The sequence below is a fragment of the Daktulosphaira vitifoliae genome, unplaced genomic scaffold (assembly GCF_025091365.1).
Source record: "Daktulosphaira vitifoliae isolate Bord-2020 unplaced genomic scaffold, ASM2509136v1 Scaffold_1, whole genome shotgun sequence".
In the NCBI taxonomy this organism is placed as follows: Eukaryota; Metazoa; Arthropoda; class Insecta; order Hemiptera; family Phylloxeridae; genus Daktulosphaira; species Daktulosphaira vitifoliae.
In genome coordinates, this window is record NW_026099572.1 from 29902979 (window position 1) to 29915184 (window position 12206).

At 28.3% G+C, this 12206-nt stretch overlaps 1 protein-coding gene across 1 annotated transcript; it reads left to right on the forward strand.

The window, feature by feature from the left end:
* The first annotated feature begins 402 nt into the window (after positions 1–402).
* On the forward strand, positions 403–4673 carry LOC126895152 (protein son of sevenless-like). Its single transcript, XM_050666691.1, has one exon. It carries the CDS (start codon positions 499–501, stop codon positions 4171–4173), a length of 3675 nt encoding a protein of 1224 aa, XP_050522648.1. The 5' UTR covers positions 403–498; the 3' UTR covers positions 4174–4673.
* Positions 4674–12206: the final 7533 nt, after the last annotated feature.

Below are 12206 nucleotides of genomic sequence, written 5' to 3' on the forward strand. Positions count from 1 at the left end.
GTCTTTTTTCTTTAAAAAATAACAATAGAGTTTGTTTTTTTATTGAATTTTGTTTAAAAACTAAATATTATTATTAATTTAAATTAAGCAATTAAAATTTTTTTTTGGCTTATTACAATTATATAACGAGTATTAATTCGACAAGTTTGTATATGATCCCACTCCAAAATTAAGATTTTTGGCCCTGTAAAAATTTAATAAATATTTATATATATAATAAATATTATTAAAATATATATATATATATATATATTTATTATTGTAGAATTAAATTAATGGTTATTTTTCATATGAATTATACAGCATTGTACTATGATTGGAATATTATTTTGGAGATATTATGAGTTAAATTTTTTTAATGTATACCACACTGAATATAGTGATAACAAACTTTGATAACACAATATAAATAATGAGTGTTATTTACGATTCAATTATTATTAATTTTTTTTTTCTATACATTTAAATTTAATATATTATTTTTATCCTTATTATCAAATGGTCTCACTTTCGCTAACCAAGGCGGAAATTGAAAAGTGCATAAATATACAGTGTAATCCAGCAAAATGGAAAGGGTTGTTAATTGGATCTCTGAAAAAAGTCACCGAACAAGTACATCCTTCGTTAAAAGCAAGCGATGAAGCATTGGAATATGTAGAAATGCTTGTAATACAATGCCTTGAAATATTAACTTTACGTTCTTCTTCACCTCATACTGTACAAGATATTGAAGATCAAGTAAAACGGTCTTTTCCAAAACCTATTGACAAATGGGCTATAAGAGATGCAAAAGAAGCTTTAGAAAAAAATAAAAAAAAAAATCCTCTTGTATTACCAACAGATAAAATTCATATTCTAATTCAAAAAGAAATTTTACAATACAAATTAGATTATCAAGTTGCTCTATATACAACTGCTGTATTGGAATATATTGCAGCAGATATACTGAAACTGGCTGGTAATTATGTCAAAAATATTCATCGTGTAGAAATTGGATTTCAAGATCTCCGAGTTGCATTATGTGGAGACAAAGTTTTAATGGATTTATTTGGCCAACATGATGATAATGGTGACTTAAACTTGTCTGATTTAGGTATTGATAAAATTCAGAGAACATCAACTACATATGAAGAAGTTATTAGAGATTTAATGCATGATGAACGTCAGCATATAAGGGATTTACATTTAATTTTAAAAATATTTAAAGAAGAGATTGATCGCATAATACCATCTGGCAGTAGTCTAGAGTTAGATAGCATGTTTAATAACATTACTGATATATGTAAAGCCACAGGATTATTTTTAAGCTCTATTGAAGATATATTAGAAATTGCTGAAGATAAATCGGCTACTGTTGGTTGTTGTATTGAAGAGTTAGCAGAAGCAGCAGAGTTTGATGTATTTGCTCGCTATGCCAATGATATAGTTAAAAGTCAGTGTCGTAGTGTATTTTGGAATTTAATTGGAAAACCAGAAGTTTCAAATTTACTACAATCTGCTGGTTATGGCTTTAAAGAAGCAGTGAAATATTATTTTCCTAAGTTACTACTTTTACCTTTATGGCATTGTATTCTATATTTTGAATACATCAAGATATTACATCAACTTTCTCCATCGCAGTTAGATAAGGAATGCTTAGAGCAAGTTGAAGGTATGTTGAAACCTTTACAGTTACAGATGACAGCTGCTGCAAACAAAGTAAATTTACCTGATAATGTCAAAGAATTTGGACTTAAAATTAATGCAACACCTAGACGGTTATTAGCTATTGAAAAGTTGAATGAAATGCAAAAAGCCATAGATGGTTGGGATGGTAAAGATATGGGACAGTGTTGTACAGAATTTATTCGTGAAGGAGTACTTATCAAGGTTTCAAGTGGTGGAAAACGTTGTTCAGAAAGAAAGGCAATTTTATTTGATGGAGTTCTTATTTTGTGTAAGTCTAATAATAGAAGAACATCAGTATCAGTTAGCTCACAACTTGTTGGTAGTATGTCTGAGTTTAAATTGAAAGAAAAGTTTTTTATCCGGAAGGTAGAAATTATTGACAGAGAAGACACTGAAGACACAAAACATTCTTTTGAAATAGCACCTCGTTTACAACCTCCCATAATTTTAGTAGCTAGCAGTTTTCAAGATAAAGCCAATTGGATGGCTGATTTAGTTATGCTTAATACAAAAAGTATGTTAGATAGAACTTTAAATAGTATTTTACTTGATGAAGATAAAAAATTTCCTTTACGCCTACCATCAATTGATGAATATAGGTTTGTTGAGCCAGACTCACGATCTAATATAATTTTTGAAGAAAAAGAAAATAATGGTGTACCTCTTATAAAAGGCGCTACTCTTGTAAAACTTGTGGAACGACTGACATATCATATTTATGCTGATCCAAAGTTTGTACGAACTTTTCTAACAACATATCGAAGTTTTTGTTCTCCTCATGAACTCTTAGATCTTCTTATTGAGAGATATAATATACCTGAACCATTTGGTATTAAAATGGACACAATAAGTTTAAGAGATGAAAGCAAAAGATTCAAAAAAGAATACTTGGTTCCTGTCCAATTTAGGGTACTTAATGTAATAAGACATTGGGTAGACTATCACTATTATGATTATCAAAGAGATCCCAGTTTGCTAGATAAGCTACATATTTTTTTAGATTCTATTAATGGGAAATCAATGAAAAAATGGGCCGACTCTGTTGTTAAAATTCTACAAAGAAAAAATACCGAATCACAAAAAGAAATAACATTTGCTTTTAATTCTCCTCCGCCTCCAGTTGAAGTACACATGGAATTTAATGTTAATGAAGAATTCAATATTTTATATGTTCACCCAATTGAGTTTGCTAGACAATTAACTCTTATAGAATCAGAAAATTATAGGGCTGTAAAACCATCTGAATTGGTGGGTTCGGTGTGGACAAAAAAAGATAAAGAACTTAATTCACCTCATTTACTAAGATTAATAAAGCGTACAACAAATTTCAGTCGATGGATTGAAAAAGCTGTAGTTGAATGTGAAAATTTTGAAGAAAGAGTGGCTATTGTTTCACGATTCATTGAAGTGATGATGGCTTTAGATGAGTTAAATAACTTTAATGGAGTTTTGGGAGTTTTATCAGCCATGAGTTCAGCTGCAGTATTTCGTCTTAAGATTACATTCCAAGCTGTTAATGCTAGGCTTGATAAAGCTTTAGAAGAAGCTCGTGAATTGAGTAACAATCATTTTAGGAAATACCAAGACAAATTAAGAAGTATTAATCCACCATGTGTTCCTTTTATTGGTATGTACCTTACAAATATTTTACATATTGAAGAAGGTAACCCAGATTGCTTAACTAATAGTCCTAATTTAATTAATTTTAATAAACGGCGAAAAGTTGCTGAAATTATTGCTGAAATTCAACAATACCAAAATCAACCTTATTGTTTAAATGTTGAACCTAAAATAAAGAATTTCTTGGAAAACTTAAATCCATTTAATGATACTAAAGATACTGATATTAGTAATTATTTGTATGAAAAATCTTTAGAAATTGAACCTAGAAATTGCAAACAATTACCAAAATATCCGCGTAAATGGCCTGAATTAAATCTGAAATCACCAGGGTTAAAAACTAAAATACGTATTCCTTCTGCATCTTCTAAAGATTTGGATGTTCAGGGTAGACGAAAATTAAGCTCATCAAGCTCTTTAGTTATTCAAATGGATAAAAGAGAAGCGGATGATTCTGTATTTGCACCAATATCATTTACTAACAGTAAACATTTTAATGATGTACCACCTGTACCACCACGACATACTAAGCTTGATACTAGTTTCAAACCTCCAATACCACCAAGAAGGATGGCTCCACCTCTACCACCTAGAAGATCTCAAATTGAACAAATCCTAACTCCAAAAAAACTAATTGTAGATGTACCAAAATTTGAAATTTCACAAAAAGTGAATATAACCAAACAAACATCATCAAATGGTCCTAATAAAAAAGTTATTGAACTTCAAGTAAGACCAACAGATATTTTAAAAAGAGATAGTATTATTGAGCGCCCTGGTGGGCCACCAGTGTTAAGATCAGATATAATACAATGTTCTAAATATCCATTCAAACCTTTTATTTTAAAAAGAACAGCTCCATCAATGTTTCAATTTAATGTATAAATATAATAAATAGAAACTATTTTAAGTGCACATAATATTTATATTTCTAAGTATGTTAAGTACTTTTATTTTATGTGTTCCCTTAATATTTTACACTATTTTTTTTAATTATTATACCTAAATAATTTGTTTGTGATTATATTGTTTACTTGATCATTTGGAATAATCAATTTTTCGAACAAATATTGAACTATAAGTATTAACATAATAATATTTTTCTTTATTATGTATGAACTAAATATGAATAATTTATGTAAAATGTTTCTAAAACAAATTTATATATCCTATTAATTTATTGAAGTTAAAAACTTTGACCACTGTGACAACTTAAAAAATTTATATGTATTTGTATATAGATATAGACGAATATTATTGAAAACAAATAGGATTTTAACTTTTATTAACTTAATAATTATTAACCATTGTTTATAATTCTACTCAACACAAGTTTCAATAAAAAAGATCAAAATGTTATTTAAATATTAAATAAACATAGATAAAAGGTTTATTTTTCTGTTTAGAATACTAGCTAAACATAAATTATCTGTGATATATAAGTTGTATTTGTATGAAAATTTATGTTTATAATATTATATTTTTTTTATGTAGTATATAATTTTTTTTTTAGGGGGGGGATTTAGTAGAAATATGATTATTTAAAATATAAACTCGGAAGTTGTTATTTTTTATTCAATGTGAAGATTTCTATTTCTATTAGTTTTAGTAATTTTATGTGTAGTTTTATTTATAATTATTAAAAAGTCTAAGTCAAAATGTTAATGATGAATTATCTTAAATATTTATAAAATTATATTCACCTTTTTATTAAATTATTTATTTTAATCAATGAAATTTTTATTTGTTATAAATTAATGTAATAATTATTGACACTAAAACTTACTTTCTTATAATCTTTATACTTTTTTCTGTAATAGTTCCATTTTTAATCTTTATATGAGTATAAATAAGCTAAATAAAATGCATATTGTATATAGTTTATTATCATATAATTGGATATTAAATTTGTTAAATTATTTTTAAAAGCTCAATAAAAGTTTATAAATATTAATTTTTTATGCATTTTTTTTTTTTTATGTATACAATTGAGTACATTAGGTCTTTTAACATATTTGTATCATAGTATTTATACATTAAAATTAAATATTTAGAAAATTAAAAAAAACAGAGTGTGTTACGAGTACGCGCGGATGAAGTTTGACTTCTTTCGTTCTGAATACATCGCATGAAAATTGCATCTATTGTGGTTCTTTAAAATTTTTTTATGCAAAATCAAAATTATTTAAAATTAATTAATTTAATACATTTTAAATAAAATTGTTTTAATTTTCAAAAATGCAGTGCTAAATTATAATATAAAATATACTTTAGAACCAACCGTAACGCTCGATAACTTTTTTTATTTTTTCGGACCCTCTATAAAGAAGTTTCACTTCAAAAAAAAAAAAAATAGTTATTAAAATGCTATGCAGATAGCTTATTAGACCATTTTAACAAAATGGTGTTTAATTCAACAAAAATTTTAAACTATAGTGTCACGTAGTTAGGATATTTTTCAGCTTTGTTGGTTGAATTGTTCAATACTTTTTTGACCAACAATGTTCATATTCTTACGAGGTCCAACACCATTTTATTTAAATAAGAAATTAAATTATTACAAACAAGTCCGATAATATTAATACGTAACAACACGAGATCAAAATTTAAATTTGAATATTTTCTTAGAAAATGACTTATTATAATAATTCTTCTTTTTCTTCGTCTTTATCACAATTACTTGAGTCAGCATCCCTTATCCTAAACTTTCACATTATTAACATTATAAACATCGTTAACGCACACTCATCTGACCTCAAATCGCATTCAATTACATCCCTTCATCTCTTTTTTAGTCTTCCTCTACCTCTTCTTCAACATTCATTTCCATAACTGTTCTTACAGCTTCCGATTCCTCTCCTCATAACATGACTAAACCATCTAAATCTACTTTCTCTCATTTTATCCACAATTGACGCTACACCTATACTCCCACTTACACGTTCGTTCCTTATTCTATCTTCTCTAGTTACTCCACTCATCCATTTAAGCATTTTCATCTCTGTTACTCTGCTCTATTCTCTTGTCAACGGACCAACATTCTGAACCATGCATCATAGTTAGTCTCACTACAGTTCTATAGAACTTACCTTTCAGCCTCATTGGAATTCTCTTATCGCATAACACTCTATATGTTTCTCTCCACTTCACCTACACGCACTTAAACCAATGTCTTACATCTTCGTCAACACCATCGTTTTTTTGCACAACTGATCCTAAATACTTAAAACTTTCCATCTCTCCTATCACGTCCTCGTCTATTGTTACTAATTTACTCATTTCCTCTACTTCGTGTTCTCCTTTGTCAAACTTGTTCTCTATATACTCTGTCTTACACCGACTCATTCTTAATTCCTTTTCTTCAAGACATAATCGCCTATTAACATTATATTGTCAGCGAGCAACCTGCACCACGACACTTCTCCTTGTATTTCTCTAGTAATTTTATCCATTACTATAGAAAAAAAACCAGCAACCCAACCAAGAGTTACATAGAAATCATTAATATTTCTTTTAAAATGATTTATTACGATAAAAAAATAATTAAAACCACAAAAAAAATGTTTTTAAATGATTACAGATTTTGATTTATAATAATCAGTGCAAAATATCAATTTTAACCTATTTTAAAGTTGATTTTTTTTAAACTTTACAATAAAAAAAGTTAAATTTGTTACCATAACTTTTATCTCAACCTCAAGTTTGAAATTTACATTTTTAAATAGAAATTTTTTTTTTGGGTTACGTTTGGATTTCGGTTTTGGTAGGGTTTCTATTTTTCAATTTATTGATATTTTGGTTTATGTTTCTGTCTCAGCTAATAACAGTTTTTAAATCAATTTTAAAGTAATAAAAATTTTCAATATTTCTTTAGTAAAATAGTATTATTAAGATTAATATGCAGCCAGGAAATTGTATTATTACTATTTACTGTAAATTTATAAGAAAATAGGTATTCTTGAGCAAAATGAGAAATTAAATGACAGTAAATAAATTCTTGATATATTTGTTGACCGTTTAACTTTGGTGCAAAGTTTACCATGATGAGCGTTTTCTTTTGAATCTAACTTTAAAATTCCTTATTCTCACTAGACTAATTTTGCTGATCAATACACTAAAAGAACCTGAATTTAATCTAGTCAAAGATTACAAATCGCTGTCAAAAATTAAAAAATTCTTAGTTTAGTAATGTAAACAAATATCTTGAAATTCTGCAGCATTTCTAATAAATTAATTAATATGTCTACTACTTCGTAATAATATTAAGTGTAAGAAATGAAGAAATATTTAACCTATTTAATACTTTAATGGCTTCTTAAAGATAAAAACATTTCTATGACTTCTTTAAAAGTTGAGCATTACTATGGCTTCTTTAAAAGTTGAGCATTTCTATGGCTTCTTTAAAAATTGAGCATTACTATGGCTTCATTAAAGTTTGAATATTTCTAAGGCTTCTTTAAAAGTTGAACATTTCTATGGCTTCTTTAAAAATTGAGCATTACTATGGCTTCTTTAAAGTTTGAATATTTCTAAGGCTTCTTTAAAAGTTGAACATTTCTACGGCTTCATAAAACTTGTAAATTTTATGTCTTCTTAAGTTTTCAAATACAATCAAAGTATCAACAATTTTTACTAACTGATCACAAAAATATCTCTTTACATTAACAGACATTTAAACTCAGTGGTTATCTGAAACAAATTTAATACTTAACTATCCCTAAAACCTAAAAAAATAATATGTAAGTGCTACAAATTATAAACCTTGTGTAGTAAATAGCTGAGGAAGTACTGAGTTACGTCGATTTTAGTATATTATAAGCTTTACAATAGTAGTAAGCAATTTTTGAACTCTTAAGCAACATAATAATTCCATATAAAAGGGAAATGCAGGGTAAGCAAATTAATAAAGGTGGGAAAATGAATATAAAAGGGAAACACGAAAAGTATAGGGGGGCTGGACGAGACTGGACGTTTTGTCGAAAAATCGTCAAGTTATTGTGATGGTGTCACGTTTTCATAATCGTGAGAATTATTTTAATAAAATACAGACAGCACATCCGCTGCCTGAGACTGATGAATTAACAAATAATATTTATTGCCAAATCGGCAATAAGTGTAATTATTATAAAAACCCAATAGACCTGACCATCGTCGTCAGTCGACTCCAGTGCCTTGTGTCATTCATCAGTCTCAGTACTCGCTTGTCGCTGTCCGGCTTACTGTTTAAAGTAAAGTCTTTGTTTATTCCTTTTCTAACCTATATACTCTTTTCCTCGACATTTCAGAGTACTTGTGTCTTGCACTTCGTCTGCACCTTATACTCGGCTACCCCGTTCTCTCTCTGAAGTACTATTGTCTTGCAATTCGTCTGCACCTCGTACTTCATTATCCTCTCCTAATAACTAAAGTACTTGTGTCTTGCACTTCGTCTGCACCTCGTGCTTTGTTATACTCCTTATCTGGTACGCCCAGTATTTGTGTCTTGCACTTCGTCTGCACCTCATACCTAGGTGTTACTCTTATTCTCCCTTCCTATAACAACAGCCCTTCGACACCCACAGCTAACCCGGAGTGTCAGCCGAGCACGGTGACTGCTGTACGACAACACGCACGTGAATACCTAGACAGCAGGCACCACCTCCTCATATTCATCTTCGTACACACAGTTACACATTTACACTTTCACTCATTTATCATTTTACCCATTTTTTCTTTCCTGTGTTACGACATTATGTATCAGGAAGTTAGACGCGAGTGTCTTTGTACGATTTAATTTTGTTTTGTGTAACATTTTGATATTACCTTTTTGACTTTGTGTTTAATACGTTTCTTAAATAAAATAGCTATTTTAAAAACCTGGACTTAACGCAAATATTTTATAATCACCGTGCTTTTAGAATTGTGTGTGTGTGTGCGGCTAGAGTCAAGGTTGGACTACTGGTCTTTTAGTCAATCTTAATAATTAGTGTACGAGCTGACTAGTTTTTGGGCTTAACCGTCCTTTAGTGGGTATAGTAAAAAGGTAGTTGAACTGATGGCTGACAAGGAGCCACCCTTCAGTCTGCTACTTTTGAGCTAGACTGTGCTGACGGGTCTAAATTCTACCCCTTTAGTAGTTCACTAATTTGAGGGATTGGGGCTGATCAGTTTATCCAACGGGAGGACTCGAGAAGAGCTTGAACGACGAACTCGTCGCCAATATATATAAACATTAATTAATTTGTGTAAAACTTTTGTGTCTACGTTGGGGCACTACCAACGTACAACACTTGGTAATGATAGAATATATTTTTGTCAGAAAAAATTAAAACAGGACAAAAATAGTCGACTTTTTATCATTTTCTAACACTTATATGTGATATATTAATTATAAATTAATAAATCATTAATATATTTCAAAATAATAATAAAAAGAAGCATACAATTGATTAATAAAATTACATCATTCAATTTTTTTTAGTTTTCAGTTCTCCTCTCTGTTTTATACAGGTGTTGAACAAATAAAAAAATTTCGTTTCTATATGTATAATATATTGTAAATATGTATTCTGTATTAAAAATATATAAAGTATTTCATAAGTATGTATCACGTGAATATAAATATATAGAATGTTTTACAAGTATATATCAGATGATATTTAATATAGGGAGTGTTTCGTAAGTATTTAAATATACAGAATAGGTATTCGATAAATTCAAACCTTTTTTATTTCTATAAGTTTTTTATTTATATTTATTTTTTTTTATTTATAAATTATCAAGTTCTTTTCGGGTCAATCCACTTGAAATTTGAATTTTAATTAACTACAACTAAATATTATAACAAATAGAACCAGAACCGGATAAGTGGAAACTTTAGACCTAAGGTCTCTATAAAAATTGAGGTCTTCGATTGTTAATTAGAGTCTAAATTTAGAATGTTCATTATTAATTCGAACATATTTAATTGATTTTAATAATTTGACATTTTTCAAGTTATAATACAATGAGCATTTAATTATATTATTATAATTATCTGAGTGGTTATAACACAATGTCTGTTAGTATTCATTACTTTCAATTACCTAGGCTTAGATGAGTAAGTGTTATTTCGCGAAGTGTTCGAACAAGCTCAGCAAAAATTATCTTATTGATCAGATGTGCCGTATTTCTTATATTTCCTCGGGAGTATAACAGTTGGATAGACGTCCATGATGGAAGAAATGTTCATTAGCTGAGCTTTTTAACAGTTTCACAATACTACAAAAATAGGACAGGACAATTTAATCTTCTAAGTGGCAAATATGAGTTTTCCTGAAAATTGTCATTTTTGTTATCTTTCCTCGGCTATGGGTAAAGACGACAAAAATTATTGTAAACAAGGCCGGATTAAAACTTATAGGGCGTTACCTTGAAATGAGACCTCTATGGAAAGTATTGTTACCATAAAAACTTTAGAACAAAAAAAACTTTCAAACTAATAATGACTAGGCTCCTGAGACGTTCGCACCCCTTGCCCTCATTTTAAGACTTTGAAACCAAAACTATTGATAAAGAAATAGGTATCTTATTAAGTATTATTAGGTATTAAGTTGTAATTTTAGAATATTTAATAGAAAAATTTTTCTTAGTAAACCTATATCTAACATTTTTATGTTCAAAAATTACATCTAAATACTTTATGTTAATCTATAAACGCGTGTTAGTACTACAAAGTCACAAAGTGTACTGTAAGAGTCTTTTATAATATTAATGATGTATTGCTATATGTGATTTATTTGAGAAATACTGAATTCATCATAATTCCACATTCGTTTTCTTACCCTCTTCTCCTAACAAATATAAAAATCACAATGTTTAATGATAGATTTTAGTACAGTTCACCTTATTTTTTAAACGTTCTTAGTGTATGGCTTAAACGTCAATTTATATGTTTCGAGTAAAACTTTATTATCTTTATTTTTTACACTTAGACTCAGTGGTGTATTTTAGGGGGGTGTCCTCCATGTCTGGACACTCCCCGACTTATAAAAAATGCCTAATATATTGGTATTAACTTTTTTTATAATATACTATATTTATTTACTATAAAATAAATGGTATTTTAAATAAAAAACAAAATTGAAGATAATTCATAAAAATACAGAAAAGAATTTTTTATAATTAAAGTAGTATTTAAAAACCCAGCACAGGGGGGTCGCGGCACAGTGGTGACGTGGTATAGATGGATCAAGTATAATGATATCTGACAGTGATTAAAATCACTATAAAAAAAAAACGCTTCGATGCAAATCTTTAGATAGTGTTTAATTTTAAAAAATTGAAGGATTATTCCAAAAGCTTCATAAACTGCTAGTTCCTTATTAATATCCTGATTAAGATAAAGTATGTCGAATGAAAAAGGGATTATTAAAAAATAGAATTTCCCATAAAAAAATTATATTGATTAATACACTTTTCAATAAGTTATAGCATTATAAAGTTAAAAATGTAAAAAATAAAATTGAGAATTTTCACACAATAATAGCATTTGGTAGCCATTTTCATCGTGAAGACAAAATAAAGTCCGAAATTTTTTTTTTTACATAATAAAGTAGATTACAATAGCTTTAATTTAATATATATAGAAAAGTGTCAGACTTTCCGGAACACTTTCAAAATTTAAGTTGAAAAAGTCAATTTTTTGTGAAAAAGTTGTCATTTTGAATCCCCCCTAGATTAAGGGAAATGGTCCGATTTAAAAAAATAGTATGTCGAATGAACGATCTATATAAATACTACTTCTCATAAAAAAATTGTAATGATTCATTAATTTTTCAAAAAGTTATAGCATAATAAAGTTAAAAATGGAAAATACAAAATCGAAAATTTTCACACAAAAATAGCATTCGGTAGCCATTTTCACCATGAAGATAAGATAAAGTCCGAAATTTTTTTTT